At 37.1% G+C, this 26,954-nt stretch overlaps 1 protein-coding gene across 3 annotated transcripts in view; it reads left to right on the plus strand.

Moving 5' to 3' along the window:
* The window catches only part of LOC127632205 (cell adhesion molecule 1-like), a 266,001-nt gene that overhangs the window by 180,523 nt on the left and 58,524 nt on the right, over positions 1 to 26,954 (plus strand). For all 3 annotated transcript variants that reach the window (XM_052110807.1, XM_052110806.1, XM_052110808.1), the window contains 6 exons: positions 7,268 to 7,414; positions 13,715 to 13,867; positions 15,055 to 15,192; positions 19,531 to 19,689; positions 22,200 to 22,296; positions 23,307 to 23,479. In XM_052110807.1, the coding sequence (XP_051966767.1) occupies positions 7,268 to 7,414; positions 13,715 to 13,867; positions 15,055 to 15,192; positions 19,531 to 19,689; positions 22,200 to 22,296; positions 23,307 to 23,479 (867 nt within the window). The remainder of the gene's footprint in view (positions 1 to 7,267; positions 7,415 to 13,714; positions 13,868 to 15,054; positions 15,193 to 19,530; positions 19,690 to 22,199; positions 22,297 to 23,306; positions 23,480 to 26,954) is intronic.

Below are 26,954 nucleotides of genomic sequence, written 5' to 3' on the forward strand. Positions count from 1 at the left end.
ACAGCCGTGTATATATCTATGCTGCATATATCTATGCCGTCTGGCTCGCTCATAGGCTGTGCTGCGGCAACTGCACATCCAATGGCGGCGTGGTCAGAGCCCGCCAAGGGGCCAAGTCCCAATTTTGCATTAAAGCAGGTCTTCGTTCATTCATAGTCTGTCTGACATATATATTAGAATAGAAGCTATGTGTCTGTCATGGATTTGCACTGAATTGATACTCAAAAATACGGAACAAAGTGCGTTCCGTATCAGTTCAATATGGAACAAGACTTTTATGTGTCAAATACGGAACGATTCCGTATTATACGGAACGGTTGGCAACCCTAGAAATGTTTAGGCGCGTGCTAGTGATCACATCGGCGCCTCCATGTTAGCCTGTCATGCAGTAACGTTATGTGCAATGCTTTATAGTTTCCACACGCAGTCCACAAACTTGAAAATGCGCACATTTAGTACATACATTATAACCTACATGTAATATTGAGCTGCCCGCTCATTTTAAGATGCCAATCAACATTAAAAAATTCAGGCTACGCCACTATTATAGTCAAATTCCCCAATAAGTTACATCTATTTACGAGACGTAACAGTATAATGATAATGCCATGGTCACATTTCTAATAAGAAAAAAACATAATATGCCATCAAGGCCAAATTATGACAAACAGAAAAGATTAATTCATTAGATTAGTAATCGTTATAACGTAGATCTTAGTGAAACTGACTATAAAGAGATTACTTTCTTACCTTTCCTTGTGGTTCTTCTTGATATGTCGAACGAAATTTGACGTTGTGGTTGTCGTGTGGGATGTTCAGGCCTTGCATATTTTGCAACTGGCAAATCTTTTTTATAGGTACGGTCCAGTTCAAAGTCTGTATAGCCAAACGAGACAATTTGTGGAGCTCGACTACTGTCTGCCATGTTTGGCGCGGTTTGAATTGAGCAGCGTTAAAGGCACAGATGCCGATAGTGATGCTGTCGTCACAATATATATATTTTTTAATTAATTGTATTGCTGTTTGTTTATTATAAGTTCAAGTCATTGTCGAGTCTTCCACTTCAAGTCAAGTCAAGTCTCAAGTAACTTGTTCTCAAGTCAAAGTCAAGTCAAGTCATTTTCGTACTTTAATCAAGCAAGTCACAAGTCCTGAAAATTGTGACTCGAGTCAGACTCGAGTCAAGTCATGTGACTCGAGTCCCCCACCTCTGTATTATGTTGCATGGTCTCATGGTGTTTATACTTGTCTACAGTTGTTTGTACAGATGAACTTGGTACCTTCAGGCATTTGGAAATTGCTCCTGAGGATGAACCAGACTTGTGGACGTCCACAATTTTTTTTGCTGGTTTCTTGGCTGATTTCTATTGATTTTGCAATGATGCCAATCAAAGAGGCACTGTGTTTGAAGATAGGTTTTAAAACACATCTAAATTTACACCTCCAATTCAGTACACATCCTATCAGAAGCTAATTGACTAATTGTATAAAGGCTTGACATCATTTTCTGGAATTTTCAAAGCTGCTTAAAGGCACAGCTAACTTAGTGTATGTAAACTTCTGACCCACTGGAATTGTGATATAGTCAATTAAAAATGAAACAATCTGTCTGTAAACAATTGTTGGAAAAATGACTTGTGTCATGCACAAAGTAGATGTCCTAAACAACCTGCCAAAATTATAGTTTGCTAATTTGAAATCTGTGGAGTGGTCCAAAAATAAGTTTTAATGACTTCAACCTAAGTGTATGTACATTTCTGATTTCAACTGAAATTCGTTCAATTCGTGTGTGTGTGTGTATATATATATATATATATATATATATATATATATATATATATATATATATATATATATACACACACACACTCACACTGGAATAATGTACAGATTTTTCTGTTTTGGAAGGAAATTGGTACTTAAATTCACCGAAGTGGCATTCAACTGATCACAAAGTACAGTCAGGACATCACTGATGTAAAAAAAACAACACCATCACTATTTGAAATAACTAATTTTTTATCAAATCTAGACAGGCCCCATTTCCAGCAGCCATCACTCAACACCTTATCCTTGAGTAATCATGTTAATTTGCTAATTTGGTTCTATAAAATCACTAACCATTATATCAAACACTGCTGAAAGCTGTTTGATTCGTTAAATGAAGCTTAACATTGTCTTTGTGTTTGTTTAGTTGCCACAGTCTGCAATAGACTGGCATGTCTTAATGTAAATATTAGGTCAAAAATGCCAAAAAAGAAAAAGCTTTCACTTGAAAAAAAAACCTGAAGATTTCATACAAAGGTGTACACTAGTCTTCAAAGACAAAGGACAACTGGCTCTATCAAGGACAGAAAGAGATGTGGAAGGCCAGATGTACAACTAAACAAGAGGATAAGTAAATCAGAGTCTCTAGTTTGAGAAATAGACACCTCACATGTCCTCAGCTGACAGCTTCATTGAATTCTACCTACTCAACACCAGTTTCATGTACAACAGTAAAGAGAAGACTCAGGGATGCAGCCTTATGGGAAGAATTGCAAAGAAAAAGCCACTATATTAATAGAAAAACAAAAACAAAAGGTTTGAGTGGGCAAAGAAACACAGACATTAGACAACAGATAATTGGAAAAGAGTGTTATGGATCTTAACTCCACTGAGCTTTTGTGGGATCAGCCAGACTCTAAGGTGCATAAGAAGTGACCAACAAGACAGCCACATCTATGGCAAGTGCTACAGGAAGTGTGCGGTGAAATGTCACCTGAGTATCTGGACAAACTAACAGCTAGATACCAATTTATTTCCATAAGAACAAAATCTGTACATTATTCCAAACTTTTGGCCGCCAGTGTGTATGTCTCTGTGTGTGTGTGTGTGTGTGTGTGTGTGTGTGTGTGTGTGTGTATGTATATATATATATATATATATATATATATATATATATATATATATATATATATATATATATTAGGGCTGTCAATCGATTACAATTTTTAATCGAATTAATTACATGATATCCCGATTAAATAATTGCATTTAATCGCATATACAAATATATGCGGAGAAAGCCTGTCATATAAAAATAATTCAATATATAATAATGAAATAATTATACATAGTTATCTTTAAATATTAAAAAATTATATATATACACATTCTTGTGGCAGAAGAGTTCATCATTGATAAGACAATACAAAAAGCATCTTTAGAATACAATGTATTGTTTACTACCATATTATTGAACATAATCCAATCATTGGCATACATTTCACAGCAATCCATTTCACAAGTGAATTTGTCAATCTGTTTGAGATTTATTATGAGGGCTTGTTTAAGGACCCGTCAATTTCAACAAGAGTCAGACATGCTTGTGTGGTGTCTTGGGTGCCTTGCGTCATAAAGATGAAATGTTTAGGTCACTGTGTCAAGTTAAATATAGCTTAATACTTAGAACACATCTTGAGATCCCTTAGTTCGAATTTATGCTTCAAGTGTTTTGAATGCAAGAACATAATGAATGTCTGTTTTGTGCTGTCTGGTTGTTTTCTTCACTGTATAAACTGCGCGTTGCCACACAGCTGAAATTTCAATTAGTGGTACTACAACTTTACATTTCTCAGGAATCTTATTAAAATCCGGGGGCAGTCCGATTAATTGCGTACATTTTATTTAACGCATTATTTTTAATAAAATTAATCGCACTTAATTGAACATGTTAAATTGACACCCCTAATATATATATATATATGGGGGCCAATTTTTTTACGTTAAAATACTTATATTAAGTATAAAAGTATAATCACAAGACATAAAAGATATGTGTGTAAACATGATTTTATTGTGATAAAAACCCTTTCTGTGTAAAGTTAAAGCCAATTTTACAACTTAATTTCCATGACAATGTAATGTCAACAAACCCTAAAACCATAAAACGACTGTAAAAATTACAATTTAAACAACTTTACAGCTCAAATAATACATGAGTTTCAACAGAAGAATTCATGTAAGTGCTTTTATAAGATTATAAGCTTCACATTTCTGCATTTAAACCCTCCAGATATTGACTCCATTCACTTCCATTGTAAGTACCTCACTGTAACCACAATTGATGCTTTTTTTTTAAAGAAAAGGAGTCAAACTCATTTTCTTTTCTTTTTTGTGGGGGGGATAATCAGTATTATGCCACAAATGCTGTCGATTGAGCTTAACTTGTATTGAACCTGGAACATTCCTTAAAGGCTTGAGAAAAGCATTCTTTGGTAATGTGTTATGCCTCTCAGCTCTGTGGATATAAATATAGAGCAAGGTGACTTTTGCTTTTCTGCTTTTTCACCTGCAAGCTGTAATGGATTCCTATTTTGAATGTAAACCATGAGGGATTGAAGCAGCCTCTAATTATCAGCTGTTGCAGGCTTGCGGTGAAGTGTATCAGATACACAGTGCTTGTCTGTGTTTGCAGAGCTTGCTGTTCAGGTCCGGGTATTATGCTGTTGAGAGCTGCTGTTGATTGCCAGCTTCCATCACCTTGTGTTTAGATGGAGAGGTTTGATAAAGTTCTGCCCTGAGCAGCAATTACCAGCCTTCCCCTCTCGCTTGCTGAGAGATGCAGTCTTGTAGCGCGGGTGTTTTGCAATTTGCACACATCACAAACACACAATGCTGTAAAATCAATACCTCCAAACCGAAAACTCAGCTAGTACATCTTAACATTGCATGTGCACTCTGATGTCTACATGTTTTTCCAAATGCAGAGTGAAATTATGTTGCTTGAAACATTTTTTTTTAACTCTCCTGGGCAAATTTACTAAACAGTTGTGCCACTAATGTGCACAGTTTCAGAGCCTAAACCACCCACATTACAGTTTTACCAGGTGCTAATTGCGACAAAATAGCACTGCACTATGAGTCATTGGCATTCTTTTCACCGCAAACATGTCTCTTTATTAGAAAAGCTACAATACATCACTGATCAACAAAGTTTTAAATCCACATTGTCTCCTAAGTCCAAAAGAGGGTACTAAGAATAAATGTGAACCAACTAACACTGTTACTGTATTCAGGTTATCGTTTACTGCAAAGAACACACCTGCACACAAAAAGTGCAGTTTTTGAAATTGAACTTCCTGACATCGAGTTTTAATATGCTCATGTTGCAAGACACTGATAAGAGAGCAAGACGCAATCCTCCCTCCTAAGTCATTGTCAGTGCTTGGCAAACTTCTCAAATTCAAATGCACAGTTTTTGAATTCAAATGTTTATTTTAATCTTAAATTCCACAGATATTTGAATTTCAAATATTAATTTGACTCATTACTCCTTTCTATGTAAATAAGGTTCATTTTGCCCAGACATTTTCTTACTAATCATGTACATACTAAATCCAATTGGATAACATTCCTTGATTTTGTTCACATACGGTATCTGAAAACACACACACACATTTTTTATTTACAACTTTCTTTAAATTTTGGGGGGGTTTATTTTCACTTTATTGCACTTGTTGTGTTCTCGTCAAAAATGATTGGCCATTGGAAATGAATGGATTAGACTACTAAATACAGAAATATTAAGTGTTCAGGAGCATCCCAATCATTTAGATGAGCACATATGTGGATGTGTGTTTGCACACAAAGTCCTCGGATATGTTCACACACACAACACACACACACACAAACACAAATGTTGTGTTTCCATGTTTTATGGGGACTTTCCATAGACATAATGGTTTTTATACTGTACAAACTTTATATTCTATCCCCTAAACCTAACCCTACCCCTAAACCTAACCCTCACAGAAAACATTCTGCATTTTTACCTTTTCAAAAAACATAATTTAGTATGATTTATAAGCTGTTTTCCTCATGGGGACTGACAAAATGTCCCCACAAGGTCAAAAATCTCGGGTTTTACTATCCTTATGGGGACATTTGGTCCCCACAAAGTGATAAATACACGCTCTCACACACACACACACACACACACACACACACACACACACACACATACACACACATGTTGTGTTTCCATGTTTTATGGGGACTTTCCATAGACATAATGGTTTTTATACTGTACAAACTTTATATTCTATCCCCTAAACCTAACCCTACCCCTAAACCTAACCCTCACAGAAAACTTTCTGCATTTTTACATTTTCAAAAAACATAATTTAGTATGATTTATAAGCTGTTTTCCTCATGGGGACCGACAAAATGTCCCCACAAGGTCAAAAATTTCGGGTTTTACTATCTTTATGGGGACATTTGGTCCCCACAAAGTGATAAATACACGCTCACACACACACACACACACACACACACACACACACACATTGTGTGCCCTTTTGTTCATCTTCTTTTCATGGACACTCTTTGAGGAATATTTCAAAATCTTCTTATCATATTATGTTGTGTTTGGGCTCATTTGAATCTGGATAGTCTGATGTAAGTTACGATATGTCATTATCAACTGTAATGTAATATGTATATTTCAGGATATAATAAGGAAAAATGTGACAAAAAGCCACTCCTGCTTATTATATTTATGTGTGTCAGAGGGAATTTCAAACACTAATACTCTCATTGCATTCTACATATTTAGTCCTTTCCAACGATAACACATGGCTAGACCAAATGTGTTAGCACAAAATGAACACAACACAATGGTAAAAATTACATTCAGCACAGGTTTTGTGGGGAGCTTTGGCATTATCTGATTTGCGTAGTTTGTTTTGTGAATCAGGCATTAAAACAATGCAGACAGTGTGTGCAATAAATGTGCAATTCCCCCAAAATGTTGTAAAATTGCTACATCCAAAGCATGAATCCAGCAACTTTAACATTGCATGTACATGCTGACTTCTTTTTTTGCATTGTTGGTGCTTGAAACATTTGTGTGTCACTCTCAGTTTCTTTTGTTCCTCAAAATGTATGCCCATGTTATGCAAAAACATCAGTATTCAGATAATTTCTCATAGGGATTCACATTATAATGGAAGTCCTCTATTCAGCTTCACCCTTTAACTTTTACAATTTCATGATACAATAAACGAATGAAACAGGATCTGAATTGTAATAGTATTTTTGGTTTGTGTGGTTAAAGAAAAGTGTCATGATTGCCTCTCTCACTGAATAGCACGGCAACAGCCAAATGAGAAAAAAAATGTGTTCTGTGGATGCATAGTAATTACAATCCAGATTGTGATAAGTCATGCCAAATGTAATAAACTTCCTAAGGTATGGCTTTTTATCTGTTTTCTCTGGGTTACAGCACAGGGTCAGAACCTGGTGACAAATAATGTCTCGGTGGTTGAGGGCGAGACGGCCATCATCAGCTGTCGGGTGAAAAACAATGACGACTCCGTCATCCAGCTGCTCAACCCTAACAGACAGACTATCTACTTCAGAGACGTTAGACGTAAGCATTACTGACTTTTCTCTCATGCCAGGAGCCTGTCATCAGTACTGTGGCACAGGCTACCCATTATGAAAAAATAGGTGTTTTCTTGGGGGATCTGATGGCAGTGTCCCCTGGGAGAAAAGTTTTGCATAAACTGCATCAAAGCATTCAGTTGTGGTGACTTTTGGAGTAGCATTTACAAATACAAAGGCAATACAAAGGCAAAATGCAGTAACTATGACAACACTGAAACTGAGAAAAAAATTGTAAAAGTTTTTTTGTTTTTTGGTGTGGATATTCACACCAAATTTTAGCAGAATCTGAACATATTTTAAACATACCCATTTGTCACAGGACAGATCATAGTCTAAGAGACACAATTTCAGTCATAGCTACAGTTTGACAAAATGTGTATTTACTGCATTTTGCCTTTGCAGAGCAGTATTTTGTACCATTAATGTGAATACAAGCTACATTTGATTTCACTAAGCCTTTTTATGTCTGCATAACTGTGACCGTAACATCGTTTTAAAACATTTACCTTTTCATTGACCCAGCAAATGGACTGAAAAGTAAACGTAACTAAATTAAACAATCATCCTTCACATTTTAAATAATTGTAAAAACCCCAAAAAGTATTTAGAGTTTCATGTGGTTTTTAGTCTGAGTGTTTGCTTTGAGGTCATATGTATGCTAGTGCAGTCCGATATTTGGACAAAATTACCAACATTTTCAGTCTTTCTCTTCTGAAAAATTGACCAAAAAATATTGATGACTCATCCAGCACTACACAGATATTGACCAATCAAATTTGTCCCTCCCCCAACAGCGGTAGCAAATCATGGTTCATGGTTGTGATGTGACTAAAGCATATTGGCTATTTAAAATAAAAAAAAGGGCCCTGACATGTACGTCCCATCCAAACTTCCTCTTTCATTAGAAGAAAAACATCAACACCTGGCAGAAAACTGCTCATCAAGCAATTTAAAGGGGTCTTAAAATTGTGGAGATTATCAAACCTAATTTAACATGATGGTTGTTATTTCTCTAAATGGTAATCTCGCTCCTCAGACAGCAACTTATCAGTAAAACATTTTTGGACCATAGCTTAAATTAAAACAAGTCTGGCGACACCCCTGTCTCATATCAAATACATTTTGTGACCTCTTCCTGTGGAATTGGATACAAGGCGTTGTTTCTCGGAACATTCACACACTGCTTCCATTGTTTTTCAGATAACATTTAGATTTTACACTACAAAATAGTCCAGCTACGGTAAATGCATCATTTTGTTCCTTGGCATGTCCAAAGCCTGTCTCTTATCATTTAAAAGAGCAGCAGGGCATTGCATTGTTGACAAGGTCCTTTTCAATAATTGAGTGACAGAGGGTAATTGTGTCAGGCTGATCAGAGTCCTCTGAGTGGTCCAGCCTAAAGATTGTTTAGAACCTCAATGGCGCTCGGCATGCAAAGTGTATAATCTCATCTTCACTGCTAAATAAGAGCCTTGATGAGCTGTTAAGTGACGGTCTGACCTCTGATCCGAGCCCAGTTTAGCTAATGTGAGGGAATCTCCCCAATCACCTCCTTGTTCCCTTCTATGGAGCATTCTCCATTTTCCTACAGATCAGTCCTTGAATCATTTCAGATAAGCAGACATATATGATAACAGGCCCGCAAGATAACAGATCTACAGCAATGGATTTAAGAGGTATTTCATGACATTTATTTCAAATGTGCAATTGTTGGCCAATCTCTCTAGGGGAGCCCGTATCCTGTGGCTGGATTAAATATTTGAGCATGTTTGACGTATTTGTATATTTCCCTACCTGTCTTGTTCTTTTTGACAGACAATATTTGTTTATAAACTCTAAAGAAATATTCTGATACAAGCACTGAACAACAAATTAAATATCTGTAGCATCACTCACATCTGTTTATGTATTGTGTCCTTTTGTTGGTATTGGGATAAAAGCTGTTTAATGCATTCTCATTCATGCATGCTATTATTAATGCATGACCATATGTCCTTTATGCTGCATTTCAGTTCAAGTTTGGTTCTGTTTGACCTTTTGTCCAATATTTTTTAAAAGGTAAATTTACAATTTTATCATGACTTTTATCTAATTTAATTAATGTCTTGGTTGTACTTAATTCTCCTAGTGGGAATATTTTAGTGCCAATTACACCTGACAAGAGTTTCCCAATGCTAACTAGGACAGAGAGAAAGAAAGAACAAGACAGGACATGGGTTTTAAAGGAATGGTTCACCCAAAAATGTGAATTTAGTCATTCCAAACCTGTACAAATTTTAGTTTTTGCATAGAACATGAAGAATGTTTTTATGCACCTTCATGCAGGTCACACAAGTCATTCGTTTTTCCCTACAGTGAGTTGAACTTGAGAACCGGATCAGTCCATTTCTTTAAAATTCTGCCTATTCCACACAGGTTTCGTATGACTCCAGGAGACAATATAACACTCAAGTCATATAGACAAGTGTTTTTGTACTTTTTAGAGATTTTAAGAGTGAAGACTCTTCCAAATAGCTCATTTTGTTTTCCAAGGAAAATTACAGCATACGGGTTTGATATGACATGAGGGTGAGTAAACAACTATATCATTTTTGGGTGAACTATCCCTTTAAGGGAGAAAGACAAAGAGTCGGTCAGAGAGAGCGCTATAGTCGCAAGCTCTGACATTATTTTCTGTGGATGTTACTGGAGGGATGCTCAGCCTTCAATCTCTTTAATGCTGTAATGTATTATTCTGTCTAATGTTTACTGGGCTGCCAGCTCTGTTTGTGGAAAGTATGGCCACTTGAGCAATTCATAGTTTTATCCTTTCGGCACAGATGGCTGGCACTGTTTCTGTGTCTTAGCATATATAGCATGCACCTGAGGATACCGTCCGATGATATATTGCTTGTGCAGTTCATTATGTTTCAATATCATTCAGCAGCGTCTTATTGCCTCCGCTCTGGAGCAATAGCTATGGTTTTATCACTTTACATTTAAACTGCTATTCTCATTTCCTGTCACTTACGGTAGAGCTGCTCTATAAAGCCTTTAAAGAGCAACTTAAAATTAAACAGTGACTTTTAATGTGATGCTTGAGGAATTATTTCAATTTTCTCAAGTCTTAATGACATTCACTACAAATGAGATTTTTTTGTAACTTTTTTTTTGCGAATTAAACGTGTACATTGAAATTTCTAATAATGGCAAGAAAAACTAATGGCAAGATTGTTTCAGTGACATGCTATTCAGTTACCCCATGTGACTCTACCCTCCCTAGCAACCGGGCCAATTTGGTTGCTAATAAGACCTGGCTGGAGTCAATCAGCACACCCATGATTCAAACTTGCGACTTTAGGTGTGGTAGTCAGTGTCAATACTAGCTGAGCTACCCAGGCCCCCCTAAAAATGTCATTTTTGGAAATGTTTATGGAAAATTACTTTCTGGTTTGCACATGACCAAAGCCAATGTCTCAAAGGTAGTGCTAGACTGAAATGTGTTCAACAATGCAAAAATGTCTGATAAGGGATGGCACTTTTCTGTAATTCGACTGATTGGGTTTGATTTTAAGGGTACATGAACTTTCGGAGGCAACATGTTGATTTCAAGTTTGATAATTTTTGCCTGTACAGGATATTGCACACAAAAATGGCAATTGCTGGCTGAATTGCTTGTTCAAATCTGATTGGCTGTCTTTATGCATCTTCTGGGAATAAGAGTACACAGCTTTTTTAAGCAATTTCCTTAGAAACAAAGTCCTGTAAACAAGGTAACCAGTTGATACAATGAGCACTTCTTAGGAAGAACTAATCACTGGATTAGAAGGTTAGTGGCATAAAATCAGCCTGGTGTCATGAAATTTACATGAGTATTGCAACGTTTTTGCAAAACTGAAATTACGTGCTTCATTAAATGTTTGGTGGCAGTTTCCAAGTGAAATGTCCAGTGGGGGGCACCAAAACTGAGCAAAATGAGGTTGAAACCTAAAACTTAACCGTAAACCTAACCAACTGTGTCCAAAAAGACATCCTTACCCTTAACCAAAACCTAACTGATAGTGTTTTAAAATTCAAATAAAAAAATTTGAATATTTTTTTTAATGAAGCGGTCATTTCGTGTCACTTCTATGCCACTTTCCCTTTGTGCTACTTTGCCTGGACACAAACCTTGGTCACTGAGTCTAAAGTTCACAGCTCCATCAGGTGAGCTAACAATCAAGGTAAAGACTCAGAAATAAGTGTGTATATGTAGGTGGGTCTGTAATACAAGTGTTACAATATTTAGTTTTCAAATCATGCATTACAGTAAAACATTTTTGATATCATAACATAGTGGGGTTAGTAATAGAGTGAAAAATATGTTTATAAAGTCATAATCAGCAATTTTACTCATGATTTTTGTGACAATGAATAAAACACCTCTAGTCTTCATTTCACCAGGAAAAAAAGTGGAAAGTGGCACGTAAGTCAGTTTGCATTAAGTTTAGAGTAACGTTCATTCTATGAGACCAGGTTGCATAAAATGATACTCTGTGTTCAGTTTTAGGCACTTAGTATCAAGTTTACTAGATTTCTCTGAATTATATATGTAAAATGTTCAGTACTAATTACTTCAGGATAAGAGAAATTCGACCAAGCATAAACATTTTTCAGCATAAGCATTTGCAGAGATTGCCGAAATCATTATTTGAATACTTTTTTGAATAACAGCTCTTTATAATTGTGTTATAATATATATATAAATATATATATATATATATATATATATATATATATATATATATATATATATATATTTCAGATAATAAAATGCCCCTAAATGGCATGTAAAAACAAAAACCATGGATGGTCACTTTTCTTGTGCATCAGGTAGTCTCTTCCTGCCTAAGTGGCCAGTTTCTGGCCAGTAAAACCAACAATATAGACCAGACTTTATGCCACAAGTCCAAAGTCTGGCTATGCAAGACTACTGTCTACTGTAAATACTTTTTATTTAAAAATGCAAAACAACATCAGGCCATACCATTTTAGAAAATCCAAAGCCAAGCCAGTCTACCCATTGCATGTCTTCAATGCACAATGAAATAGCACTCTGCTGTTTTACATGACAATCCAAGTTTTATTTGTTTCATCTAACATGCTACATGTAATTTGCTGCAAGCCTTCTCCTTTAATTTTCCAGTCTGTGTGTCAATTTGGATTGACAGGCTAGGATATCTGAAGAGCATATCTAGCCAGCTGGGCCAAAGAACAATCACATTCACTCACTGACAGCCTCAAACGTACTCTGATGCTTTAGAATTTAGAATGCACTCTAATGAGCCGCGTTCATGTGCGGGTTTGCGTTTCATTGATTTACATCTCTTTTGCAGCATTTCTAGAAGAGATGTACTGTACTGTACTAATATAGATGAATTACAGCCATCCAGCATAACCTTAAAGGGATAGTTCACCCAAAAATGTAAATTCCTTCATAATTTACTCGTTTGTTCTAGATTTGGCCTCAGTCACCTTTCATTTGTTTCATTGTATGGAAAAAAACAATTAAATGAACATGAATGGTCATTGAGGCAAACCTACTGCATGAAATCTCCTTTTTTGTCCCCAAGAAAAAACATAGCTCTAGGGGTATGGAACAAAAAGCAGCTGTATAATGACTGAGTTTTCATTTTGGGGTGAACTATCCTTTTATGTCTTAAGAGCTGTTTAATGCATAGTGCAGAAACACCCAACATCAATTACAATTCAGTCACTGCACTAAGAAATTCAGTCCTTTTATTCCACGCCCACTGTCTTTTTTTTTTTTCAACAATCTGGCCTCATCATTATTCTTAAGAAAAAGACTTCCAAATGCTCCTCAGGTTTAGGGTTGGGATTAAAAGGGGGCTCTTAAAATACACCATCAAAGGTCTTAAACTTGTGAGTTGCTAAGTTAGATCGCCGACTTCCAGCCAGAAAAATAGAATTTTTTTTGCATTATCTGAGCTTAAGAAACACAATTTCTGATACCATTGTTGTCAGATTTTACTTCTGCTTTGAAATATGTTCAAGTAGATTGGAGCTGTAGTTTCATGCTGCTTGTATCCACTGAAAATAGTTGCCCAGGTGTGTTCCAAAGATGGATGCAGAGTGGTCTAATTTTGGTGACGCTCACTTTCAAAAGGATTTCGTCCTACTAAAATAAATAGAAAAACTAAGATATGTTGACTGAATTGACTACTTCCTGTAGCGATCATCAGTTGGAAGTCTCATTGCTTAGTCACAGCTGTATGCCTAGCTTTTCATGCTTATGTTTCCCTAGCCTTGAAGGACAGCCGGTTTCAGCTGGTTAACTTCTCAGACAATGAACTGCTGGTGTCATTGTCCAACGTGTCGCTCTCGGACGAGGGACGGTATGTTTGCCAGCTCTACACGGACCCCCCTCAAGAAGCCTATGCAGACATTGCAGTCCTGGGTATGACATCTTCCTTTCGAATACTAGAATCCTGATTATTGATTTACCTCATTGATTCTTTCACTCAATTGAACTTGTCTAATTGAATCTCACCATGACACAATATCAACCAATTAATCTCATACCGTTTCCAATAACACAAGGCAAACAAAAAGGAACAGATGTTGTGCTATTGATATAAGTAGATCGCTTTTGGCAGACATATTGACTGCATTCCTCTTAGATGTTGAAAAGGCTACATCGAGCGATTCTAGAGTTAGCTTTGTGCAGTTGCGAGGCTCTTGCAATGAATGACACTGACATTAGAGCTTTATTATGGGGTGTATTTGGGCATCCCGGGGAGCTGAATTTGAACTGAGTGCTCTCTAAAGTAGCATGAGTTTTATGAGGATATGCGTTCCATCACAGCATGGACTCTTAACCACATGAAAGTGTGAGATATTAGAAAAGAGGCCCTCCAACAATAGCTGTCATAGAGACATTTTAGTACCATCAGCACCATGTGAGGTAACATGCTATCAGCTCTCTGCATGAAATTAAGTTAAAAAAAAAAAAAAAAAACAGTTAAATGCCTTGACAACTGGTTGAGTGGGTCTGGTCCAAAGATTTGTTGTAGGTCTGTTCTAATAATGTCACGGACAGCAGGGAAGGGAAAAAGTGATGTGAAATGCTTAGAGTAAATACAACCAACCATACAGTATAATTGTGCATAGTTGTGATAGCAAATTAAGTAAAGTTATGTCAAAGGTTGTGTGTCCAATTAAACTACATTATTTGGGCGCAAATTAATTTGTTGATTGCTAGGAGCTTGACAAATTTGGCTGTCAGTGTTGGGCAGATTACTTCTGAAATGTAATCAAGTTACACTGAAGAAATTGTAATTAGTAATATAATCTTTTAGATTCCTCTTATTAGGTAATCTGTATGCTGCTGGGTATTTACAGATAAAAAAACAAAAACAAAACAAGATTAGCTCTAAAATGACACCTTTTCCACCAGGACAACACATCCTTCCACTTTGTACACTTTATTACTGATATAACTTATTGATAGTCATCAACAGATCTTTGTAAAATAACAGATTGTCCTTTAACGAGAAGACAGATAAAATTTTTTTTTAAAAAACATTGATCCAACGCAGAAGAGCCTCCGCATCATTTCTAATCCTTTTGTTGATCTTCTGTCAGTTCCACCAGGCAACCCAATCTTAGAGTCCCGCGAGGAAATTGTGAGTGAGGGGAATGAGACGGAGATAACCTGCACTGCCATGGGCAGCAAGCCAGCCTCCACCATTAAATGGATGAAAGGGGACCAACCACTGCAAGGTCTGACTCTGAACCAAAGAAGATTTTGCTGATAATCAGCTGTGATTACTCATTTCTCTGATCAGCGCAGAACACAATGTGTTTTTGGATTCTGAATTCATAATGATTTCTAATTAAGCCTTTAGAAGGTGCATTCAGTGAATTGACAAGAATGGCGCAACATACTCAATAAGAGGATTTTTTTTTGTCTGTGTTTTTTCTGCAGAGCTTAAATAAGTAGCTATGAAAGAACTCCAACTGTTTACCTCCCACTCAGCAAGTGCTGCCCACGTATTAGTTCTCACTGGTTAAGGCAGTGCGGGCTGGCAGAAAGGAGTGAATGTGCAGGCTGGTTAATGTGCTTAGAAACAGCTATTCTCCATTAGACAGCAGGGAGGGACTGTTGAATAACATTCACATAGACTACCTGGGGAAACGGAGGCAAACACGGCAGATGATATGTTGGTATTTAAACACAATCTAAGTTTAATGTGTCAACAGTTTATGGATTACAAATATCACAGCTTCATTAACTGTAGAGAAAGCATCAAGACTATGGCCTGAGGCGATAGATTTCCATGTGTTAATGTATCAAATACCATAGCCAGCATACTGTAAGACAACTTACATTAAGGTAATAATGACTGGCCTCCAAGTAAACCTGAATTATTAACAATCTCTAAGGTAACCTGTACAGTATGTGTTAAAAATAAACTTGGGTGTAAACATATGTTGCATGAAGCAACATGTGTAATTTATGTGCCACCAGCAACAGAATGGACCCTTTTCACATATGTTATCTATAGCATGTTAAAAATATTTAAATTAAATGAAGACTGTAGCAAAAATTATTTTTAACACACTCATTTGCTCAACAGCAAAAAAAAAAATGCACTATTATGTTTCCATGACTAAAAACATAATAAAGCAATATAAAATATAAACGGTATAATAAATTGGCAAATATAAAATGAAACAAAAATACATTAAAATATAAAAATATTTTATTTATATAATAATAATTTACAAACCACCCACTTCCCCCTTCTGCTGTTGGCCAAACTAACATATAGTCCCACCCCAATCTCATGCCATTGTTTGAGCCAACTATATTGGGCTGGTCAGGTCAGTGGAATCAACCTACGAATTGCCTGTAGTTGTCTCTGCATATGGAAAACATATTCGAAAAAATTCACTTTTAAACTGCAGTGTAACATTTTGATACTCAATTGACATTTTACCAAGGTTCATTGTGATTGGCTGAAATAAACGTATCCTCACAAAGTGTCTTTGGTGTACAGTAAATTATGTCTTTTTTGTAGCTGTGTTTTATTACTCGCTGACAGCAGGGAAGGAAGCTGAGCTTTAGGTCAGTGAAGAGCTGTAATTATTACCCACTTCATTAGGTCAAAATAAACGTCATGCTCTGTGCTGCAATTAGCTCAATGCCCTTGAGTTTAGAAATGGTCTTAAGATGAGGACTAACATGACGGGCAGTAACCCTAAATGAAAATTCTGACCTCTATGCTGCTTCGTATGAATTCATTATTGTCCTGACCATTCATCATCAGTACCGGGACAATAGGCTGTTGTACACGTCACAGTAATACTCTTGTGAATTTTACTGCTTACTGGATATTATCACATTATAAAGAGATTCTAAAATTATATTTAGTGATTACCAAAATGTTCAGTTCTCTAACACATTGAGTCGTGGTTCTTGATGTGTAGGTATTTATAAGTAAAGTGTTCATGTACATTTTGTACATTTGGATAGATATGGAAACGTACAATAACAACGTATTGATGGTATATAAAATGTAGCGTCTTGGTTACTTTCATAACCTCCGTTCCCTGATGGAGGGAACGAGACATTGTGTCGATGTAGTGAAACTAGGGGTCACCCATGGGATCCCCAAATACCTCTGATCTTTAAGGCCAATGGGAATTGGTGAGTGGAATTTGCATGCCACTCCCCCAGACATACAGGTATAAAAGGAGCTGGCTTCCAAGGTCCCAGCCATTTCAGCGGGTAGTTCAGTTTTGTGGCAGGAGGGACACAACGTCTCGTTCCCTCCATCAGGGAATGGAGGTTACGAAAGTAAACATGATGTTCCCTATCTGTCACTCACTCAGCGTTGTGTCGATTTAGTAACACTAGGGGTCCCTATACAAAATGCCACAACAATCTGAACTGTGTTATGTGGACTGATGGTGCGAGACGAGCAAACTGTTGCGTTCCTCATAGCCAGAGCAGCCATCATGAAACCTCCCCAATGATCTTACGAGCGTCGTACTGTCCCCCTGTTGCCCAGACCGCTGCTCTGCAGATGTCTGCTAAAGAGGTGCCATTGGTCAGGTCCCAGGAGGTCGCCACACTCCTGTTAGAGCGTGCTCGGAGCCCTGGGTATGATATGCCAAAGCGATGGCATCAATGACCCAGTGGGCAATCCTCTGTTTGGAGACAGTGCTCCCTTTACACTGTCCTCCAAGCAGACAGACCTGTTCAGAGCTTCTAAAGCTCTGCGTACAATACAAATAGATGGGTAAAGCACACACCAGACACCGTAATGCTTCCCGAGATACTTACCAGCAACTGCATCATGGTGCACCGCTATACCGGCCACATACACCTTCAAGGTGGAGGGGGACAGCCGCCCGAAGCTGCCTCAAACTCATAGGTAGAAGGACCATGGAGGGGAGCCACTGAGGTGGCTTTCCCTCTGAGGAAAGAAAGCTGTGACCGCAACGTTGCCATAGTCATCATGGCTATTAGAAGCGGAGAGGTAATGACCATAACAAGGAATTATACACAAACAGAAAAGCATCTTTAAAAAGGTGATCTCCATGAGTGCCACTCTTTTAGAAGGAAAGAATATTATCTTTTAGAGGAAGAATATAATCTTTTAGACCATGGGGGAGAAACAGCTTTTTGTAGAGGTGAATGGATCAGCTGAGGAATTCAGCTCACTGAACACAACCACTCAACTCAGCTCAAAATCTGAATGAATGGTTGCGAGTCAGCTCCTTTTATACCCATATGGCCGGGGGAGTGGCATGCAAATTCCACTCTGCAATTCCCATTGGCCTTTTATCAAAGATTAGAGGTGTTTGGGGCTCCCAAGGGTGACCACTAGTGTCACTATATCGACACAACGTCAAGTGAGTGACAGATAGGGAAACCCTGTTACGTAGAGTATAAACAACTTTAGACATGTACAAATCTTTACCAACATTTGTCAAAGAAGGAATCTCATTGGACGATGGAGAAACTTTTTAGTGGCAAAATTATTTGTAAAAATAGTCCAGATATGCCTTAGAAAAGTAAAATCATTTGCTGTCTTTATATGGATGAATTTAATTATCATCAAAGTGTAAAGTGAAATCAATTAACAAAATGTGTATGTGTGCTGTCACAATGGTTCTGACATTTTTGACCTTCACACAGAACAAAATGAAGCCATTCTAAAATCAAATGTGGTAAATCCGTTAACTGTGTTAAATAACTACAATAGCGATTAACATTAAATTATATAATTTATTAGAATTTTATATTTATTTATTATAATAATGTAAAGTCAAGTCAAGTCAAATTTATCTGTATAGCGTTATTTCAAAGCAGCTGTTCATGAAATTATGCTCACAGAAAATTAATGTATATAATGGCAATATTAGTTATTTATTTTTAGAACTATTTGTGTAAACTAATTAAGGGTTGTGTGTCAATGGTAAACAAAATTATTTTGTATGAATAATATGTTTTAGTCCTTGAAGTCATTCCGAAGGAACTGAGGAAATACAGATAGATACATTGTCCTTTAATTTTGGCCAATGAAGGCTTTAATTAAAGGTTAATTAATTTTCTATTTTTTAAAAGTGTGTTGGCCCTAGAGGTCTGCAACCCGACCTGGGCCTGACGGGACCCGAGAACCTGAGAACCCAAGGAGTTTGGTCCGGGTTCGGGTCAGTTTTTCAAGTAAGACTTCGGGTTTGGGTTTGTAATGAATACAAAAATAAACAGGCTTACCGAATTTGTTTCGCACACGCGCTCTGACTCACAGACACGTGCGAACAGATTATGTATTATAATGAAAATAATATGTACTGGAATGATGTTCTGACATCACATATATGGCATAGAATGTGTCTTATGTACGCTCTAGTAAGCATGACTGCTCAGTGTGCACTTACGTAGACCTGTCTCTCAAAATAAATCAATGTGAAATTTGTCTGGAGGTTACGGAATGATTCTTCATGACCCTCCTCCCTCTCCTGGTGACACTGTGTTATCATGAGCAGGCTGGAATGGAGAGAGCTGGCTTGTTATGGCTGACATTTCACTCTTGCTGTCGTTCCCAGGTGAGGCGACTGTCGAGGAGTTATACGACAGGATGTTCACTGTCACCAGCCGACTCAAACTCACTGTCTCTAAGGAGGACGATGGAGTGGCCGTCATCTGCATCATTGACCACCCAGCCGTGAAGGACATCCAGGCCCAGAAATACCTGGAAGTGCAGTGTGAGTCATCTCTCAAGATCAGGAGAAAATGTTCAGCTGGAAAATAGTCTCACTTTAAGGGATAGTTCACCCAAAAATTCTTATTTACTCATTATTTATAATGACATTATTTATACAATATTGACTTATATTTACAAATATTAGTATGTCATTCCAGACTAAAGATGGGCCACAACCAATTTTATAAATCATTATAATAGTTTATAACCTCTTTTTTGTTTATAAATTAGGTTATAATATATAAATTCTTAAAACAACAACATATATATACTGTGTGTGTATATATATATATATATAGAGAGAGAGAGAGAGAGAGAGAGAGAGAGAGAGATTTGTTAGCTGTAGTGCTTGCTGTTTTGAAGCTGTTAGTCATTTGGCAAGGTATTAATCTCTTGGAAAAAACGCATCTTTAAATTCATCCCTTTTAAAGCCCTATTACTACAGTTCAACACATTCAGATTGGCCTCTTTGCTATTGCATCGTCAAGAGCATTGCATTTTTTAGATGGCATGTCTAATAAAAAATAGTCCAACTTTTAAAAATTATAGTAAAAAGAACCTTCGTTCTATTTTTTACCATTTTTTTTATGCAAGAATGCATCTTATATACAGTAAATGCCCCTAGGAAATGTGTCCAATTGAAGTCATGAACCTGAAACAAGCTTAATTATACAGGGCTTCCGTAAAGGTTCACCTTAAAGTTTTTGCTTTTTAAAAACGTTTTACACTTAAAGATATGAAAAGCGTTTTCTAGAAATATGATGAAAACTATACACACTCAGATATTATGAAGACTCCAGTCATGTCAGTAACACAATAAACGTGGTTTAATTTTACCTGGAGTGGGTCACCCCCTCATAAACGCTGCACATGACAACCTGTGTCATGCATTTAACTAAGTTACTACCACTAGTAATGACAATAATAATAACATGTTTCATTTATATAGCGATTTCAGCCAATGCTCAAACATAAAAGTACATGTAAACAAAACAAGCAAACCAAACAATATAACAACAAACACAATATGCTTACTACAAACAACAAGGGAGCCCGAGTCAACTGTATAGTCCAGAGTGATGGTATGGTTTGGATAAACATGAGTGTGATCCACCAGACAGTCCAAACAGAATGAGTGCTAGTGGAAAGATTAAATGTCTAAACAAGTGGTGCCTGAAAGAGTCGTGAAACAAACAACTACAACCTGCAGCTCTCGTGGCGCCGATGGTGCGACAGTGGGCACACTGCCCGGTCACAGTCCAGAGTGCAGCAACATACAAAACTTGTTTGGATTGAATCCAAGAATGTCCATAATAGTTATGTGTGTAGTATAAGACAGAATAAAATGGACTAAAAGTAACAAAACAGAATACAAACAAATATTTTTGGTGCAAAGAGGCACAATGTAAACAAAATATAGTTTTGCACATAGCTATTCCAAAACCATATGACTGTCTTTCTTGTGTGGAACACAAAAAGAGTTATCAAGCAATGTCTAAGCTCTTTTCCATGCAATCAAAGTGAATTGTGATCACAGATGTCTTTGGTCTCCTCTACTTTAATTTGAAAACTACAAAAATCATCTCGGACATTCTGTTAAACTTCTCCTTTTGTGTGAAAAAAATCAAATGAGTTTGGAATGACATGAGAGTGAGTAAATAATAACATAATATAAATGTATGTGTGAACTATGCCTTTAAGCTTCTCACCTGCATGGGGGGCTAATTTGACTGACATTGTAATGAATTACAGAACTTGTTGTTACACAATAAGAGGGTTTATCACAATATTATTGCGGGCAAGGTCTAGGCATTGATTTTAATTAAAACAGACCCTGTCATGTTATGCCTCATAATGCCGCTAAATAATGCATTGATTAAGAACGTTTGGCATACACTCCTTTGTGGCATGGGAAGTCCTGGAAAGGTTAACCTACCCTTTTGTAATCTTGGCAGAATATTAATTTATTCAGATAGCTGACTGCTCAGGGTGACCTTTGAAAAGAAAAGACAGGAGGGATCAGCTCAACTATAACAGCTTGACATTTTGACTAACATAGATAAAAGTGAAGATTTATTTATTTTTATTATTTTTTTTACAGTATTGTTAATTTGACTGTTTAAATTCATGGCAGTGTCCTCCTCCCTCACACGCTTTACCAAGGCTATAAGTCACGTCATGTTCGCGCTCTTTGGCTCACTGGGGCAACTTAATACAGAATAGTGTAAAGAGAACGATGAAGCCCAGAAGAGCTAGATCTGGTGCCTTTAATATACCGCTCTTTGTATTAAACAGGAATGCATAATATACATGAATATATAAATGTGAGTGCAAAAATGATGTCCAAACATGTTGGGGGTGTTTTTTTAATCAGACGGAGTGGCAGGTATGTGCTCATGGAATGATAATTAGATAGATACAATAGGTTTAAAGGTACAGAGCTGAATCAATGCACTGCAGAGCAACAAGAAATGAGTGTGTGTTTGTCTCTTTGTTTTGTCAATTTCACAGATAAACCAGAAGTGAAGATTGTAGTGGAGTTTCCAGAGGGCTTGACCAGAGAGGGGGAAAATCTTGAGCTAACATGCAAAGCAAAAGGCAAACCGCAGTGAGTCCTACTGTATGTTTTGTCCAGTGATGGAGAAAGCATACAGTATTTAAACATTTGTTTAATGTTGGTTTGTTTTATCTTGTAGATCATGGGTTCTAAACAGGGGTGAATGATGCCAGTGGTCACTGAGAGCAAATTAGTGTGTGTGTGTGTGGGGGGGGGGGGGTGTAAGGTTACAAATGGGGGTCTGGACGGTACATTTTGAGTATATCAGTTGGTTCTTGATTATATGGGTTTGCATGCATTTGTACCGTACATCTGATTTTAAAGTCTAGTGACACATCTGAAGTAATTGGTTTAGTAGGCTAATGCACCTTTATGGCTCTGTAGACTGATACTTATTTATTGTTTTTACATGTGTTTAGAGTAGGTCTACTGTTTATAATTACGAAAATGTCATAACATGTTTTATAGAACATATGTTACATCTAACATTGGTAGTGAAGAAGATCCATGCTTCCATGTGTTTACTATAGTCTTGTTACAAATACCACTGTTAAAACTATAAAAATAACAAATTCATGAATAAATTAAAATTATTAAAAAGGTAAAATGTAAAATATATGAACAATATCACTTTTATTATTATTTTCTGTCTTCGCATTTTCATTTTACAGACCCTAGATATAGCCTTCCATCTGCTTGAATTCAAGAAACGCAAGGTTTGTTCTCACATTCATGAATCTTAAGTCTGCTGAATTTATTTACAAAACCTTAAAATTATGCAAAGCATCAAAGTTGCATTGAACAAATTAAGCAAATAACATATTGAGTTTTGTGTTTTAGGGCGGGCAGGCATGCAGGCAGGCAGGCAGGCAGGCTAATTACGCCTATGTGAACTAAATCAACAATTTGTCGCTTAGCTTTGATTGTGACGTGCATTTTTTTGAACAGGTGGCAATTTTACAGCAATGCTAAAGTTTTCATGGATAAACTGTATGATCCTTTCTGCCTCTGTCTGAGCATTTTCACACTGAATACTAAATGATTATGCTGATGTTTTACAGGCCTCATCAAATTAACTGGCTCAAAGTGGATGATGATTTCCCCTCCCACACCGTGATTACTGGCTCTGATCTCTTCATCGAAAACCTCAACAAGTCCTACAACGGAACATACCGCTGCATAGCGTCTAACTTAGTGGGAGAAGCCTATGATGATTACATCCTTTATGTCTATGGTATGTGCACTAACGTAATCTATGTCTTTAAACAATAATTTAGAAGAGCTGTTTTCCAGACAGTTAAGCCTTGTCTTGGACAAAATGACACCGTATTGGTGAGTTGTAGTCTAGGTTTTGGCTTAATCTGTGTCTGTGCCCATGATGACTACATGTGATCCATGTAATAGTCATGTTTGGACTTCAGGGTTTGGAGTACCTCATTTATATATCCTGTTTCAAAATCTAAGAATTACTAGATATTGGTTGTTTGAAGTTTTGTTTGCAAAGCGGATGTATGTATGTGCAGTATGTATGTATGTACTGTTTGTGTGATAGTGTGTGTGGGTGAGTGGGTGGATGTTTTGTTGGTTGGTGAATTTGGGGGTCGCTACTGTCAAAAATGGCTTTGGGATTTTGAAAAACCCTAACCCAAGTGTGTATAATTATACCAGGTTGCTGTTGTGAAGCCTACATAATTATGTACTTGTTTTACTGCAAATGCTTCACCTGAGAGTTTCTATATTTTCATAGTGGTATGATACGATAGGATACTATATTCATCCTCGGAAATTGAGGCGATACACCAGCAGAAAAATAAATAAATACCAAGGAAAAAAAATAAACTATACAGTAACAAATACATTTAAAAAAAAAATTAAACTGTAGACATGATGAAATGCTGTCTTGGTAGACTTGTTGGTACATTGTAAAAAAACTTCAACAGTAACTGACTGGCAACAAATAGCCAGCAAGCTACTGTATTCTATTCCACAGTAAAATTACTGTAAGTTTACAGCATCCTGTATAATGATTAACAGGACTGTAAAAATAATTATGGTAGTTGTTTGTATGACGTAAATTAAAATACAGTAAATTAGCTGTATAGTAAAATTAATTATGGTAATTGTTTGTATGTTTTATTTGAGTTAGAGTAACTAACTTCTATATATACATTTTTCTAACTAAATGAAACAATTGATGCCTTTTTGCAAACATTTATTAAACAATGAGAACTCAATATCACATAAATGTTACTCAAAAAGGTAAATTATGGATACACACATACAAGTCCATTGAAAAACTTCAATATTAAGTTCACCAGATGACCAAATGACTGAAAGAACACTCTCCCAATTCTTTGCCTGTCCAGACCTTGAGCACTAAATACAAAAATCAATTCATATCATGTCATTTCTTGTTTCTTGTCTTGTTTTTATATCAACATGACATTTAAGATACAAGGGAGAGAATACACTCTCAACAACCAAGGTTGTGCATCATTCAGAAAGGACTGAGATAGAAGTTACTTACATACATATTGAATAAAACTCATTACATTTGTGCATACGTTATAATAAAAAAGCAGGGAGTTTCAATACAGCCATAATACTGTGAAAACAAAAAAATTGACAGTAACATACTGTAAAAAGTATTTACGTTACAGTTGGAAAAAAGGTAATAATAGGTGTATGTAAACAGTGTAGGCTTATTAACACAGGAACTGCATTGTGCTCGTTGCCTGTTTAATTCTTAACTAGGGCTGACAGCTGGGTTTTTCAAAGCCCAGGCAATAACCGCTATGACAGTGTCACTTGAAGCCCAGGATTTAACAAAGCTTTGTTTTACAATTGAAGAACTGAAGTGTTGTTATTGTTTAAAGTAGGTTGTGTTCAGGACAACTAACAGCCTACCAGTTGCAGCTATTACCGACTGTCCTGTTGAGCTGAAGACATTAGCCTAAAGAGATGGAGGAGGGTGGCTTATCATTGAGGCATTTGTTGCCATAGTTATTAGCCTCTGCTGATGCTCATATCAGAGGCAGGTGTTTGGGAATGATGTCATCAGCGTCCCATCTGCAGATGGGATTGTGTGTGTGTCGTGCCTGGAAGCAGTTCCACTTGCAGCTTAGCTCAATGTCTGTCACCTCTACCTGAGCGAGCACCATCTGCTAATGACTCTACATCTACCTCCTCCTATTTCACTGGCTCAAGGAGTTTGTATCTATTAACACCAAGCAGCTGTCTCAGAAAAGATTAAATTTATCATCAAGTGGCAGCCGTTAATTCTTAAAGTAAACATTAAATCAAAACTGACCCTATTTACTTTCTTAAAAGAATTGTTCACCTGAAATTCATCATCATTTACTTACACCTATGTTGTTGAAACCATTCGATTTTCTTTCATTCCTCGAACACAAAAGGAGATGTTTCCATATTTGACACAAGTAGTACAGGTTTCAGAAAAGTAATTTCGACTACGCCACCCATGGGAATTTCACCCAGGGAAATATGAATGATATCTAAAAATGTAGGTCACACAGGTCCGACTCTCTTAAGAAGGTAGGCAGAAACGTAGGTATTATAAAAAATATACAAATATTATTATGCTCGACAAAGAAAGAAAACAAATTAACTCAATTGAGACAATTGGGGAGACAGGCTCGCACGGAGCAAACGCATCGTTCTGTGCTCCTTGTTCCAAAAATCAGTGAGCGTCAACCCCAAAGTACAATAAACTATAATCTAATGAAACCAGTCAGCAACAATCTCCTCGATTAGTTGGATGATACTGCGTTCTCGCAGTGTGGCAACAGAGAAACGACAGGGCTGTAACTATAGCAACAGTAGAAACAAACCGATCGCCATGAACGAGAGGGAGAATCCTGAGCCAAATACAAACAGAGAAAAACACCATTACTAAAATATATACATCACCTGCTAAGATTCTCAGCACATAACTATGTGCACGACGACACTTACCAGGAAATGAAACCGCCGTTTAGCTGAGATACAGGGATACTGCACATGACTCAAATCATCAGCCAGCCCCAAACGAAGCTAAACAATCTGTTTTCCACAGAACAGTTTGCACATACCTGAGGTGAGCAGTCTTAGAATCCACTTAAAACAAGCCGAAGGAACCAGGATGGGGAAACGACAAGATAGAATGCAACAATGAATCATTAATTCCACACATACAGCAATTAAAAGCAGAATTTGCTAAATGCTAATGGAACATACCGGTAGCTACTGTCAACACAGAAAAGGGGAAGAGCCAGACGTGTCGCATCACAGGCCATAGCCAACCAACTCTTAAATAGGAAGAACTCCTTGCTGATAGGTGCTCACACATGTCAATCACCACCACTCATCTCATTCATTCGGTTACACATACAAAGAAAGTGAATGATTGCCAGAGGCTGTCAAACTCCAAAAATGGCAACAACAACAAATAAAGTAAATACATTTATAGCCTCGGCTGATGTAATCATTAGATGCACCTGCGGTCAGGCTATAAATGGATACGTCACCAGGTGTCGTCAGAAACACTTTTTTTCAGAGCGATTCTGTCTCGGGTTGACGGCTGTATTTCTGGCCCTGAAATACCTCCTCCTGAGGCTGCCATGTCTTGGTGCGGGTGGACAATACAGCGGTAGCCTCTTACATAAAGGGCAGAAGAGGACCGCTTCGCCTCTATGAATAGCGCAGTGTCT

This window comes from Xyrauchen texanus, chromosome 38 (genome assembly GCF_025860055.1).
Source record: "Xyrauchen texanus isolate HMW12.3.18 chromosome 38, RBS_HiC_50CHRs, whole genome shotgun sequence".
NCBI lineage: Eukaryota > Metazoa > Chordata > Actinopteri > Cypriniformes > Catostomidae > Xyrauchen > Xyrauchen texanus.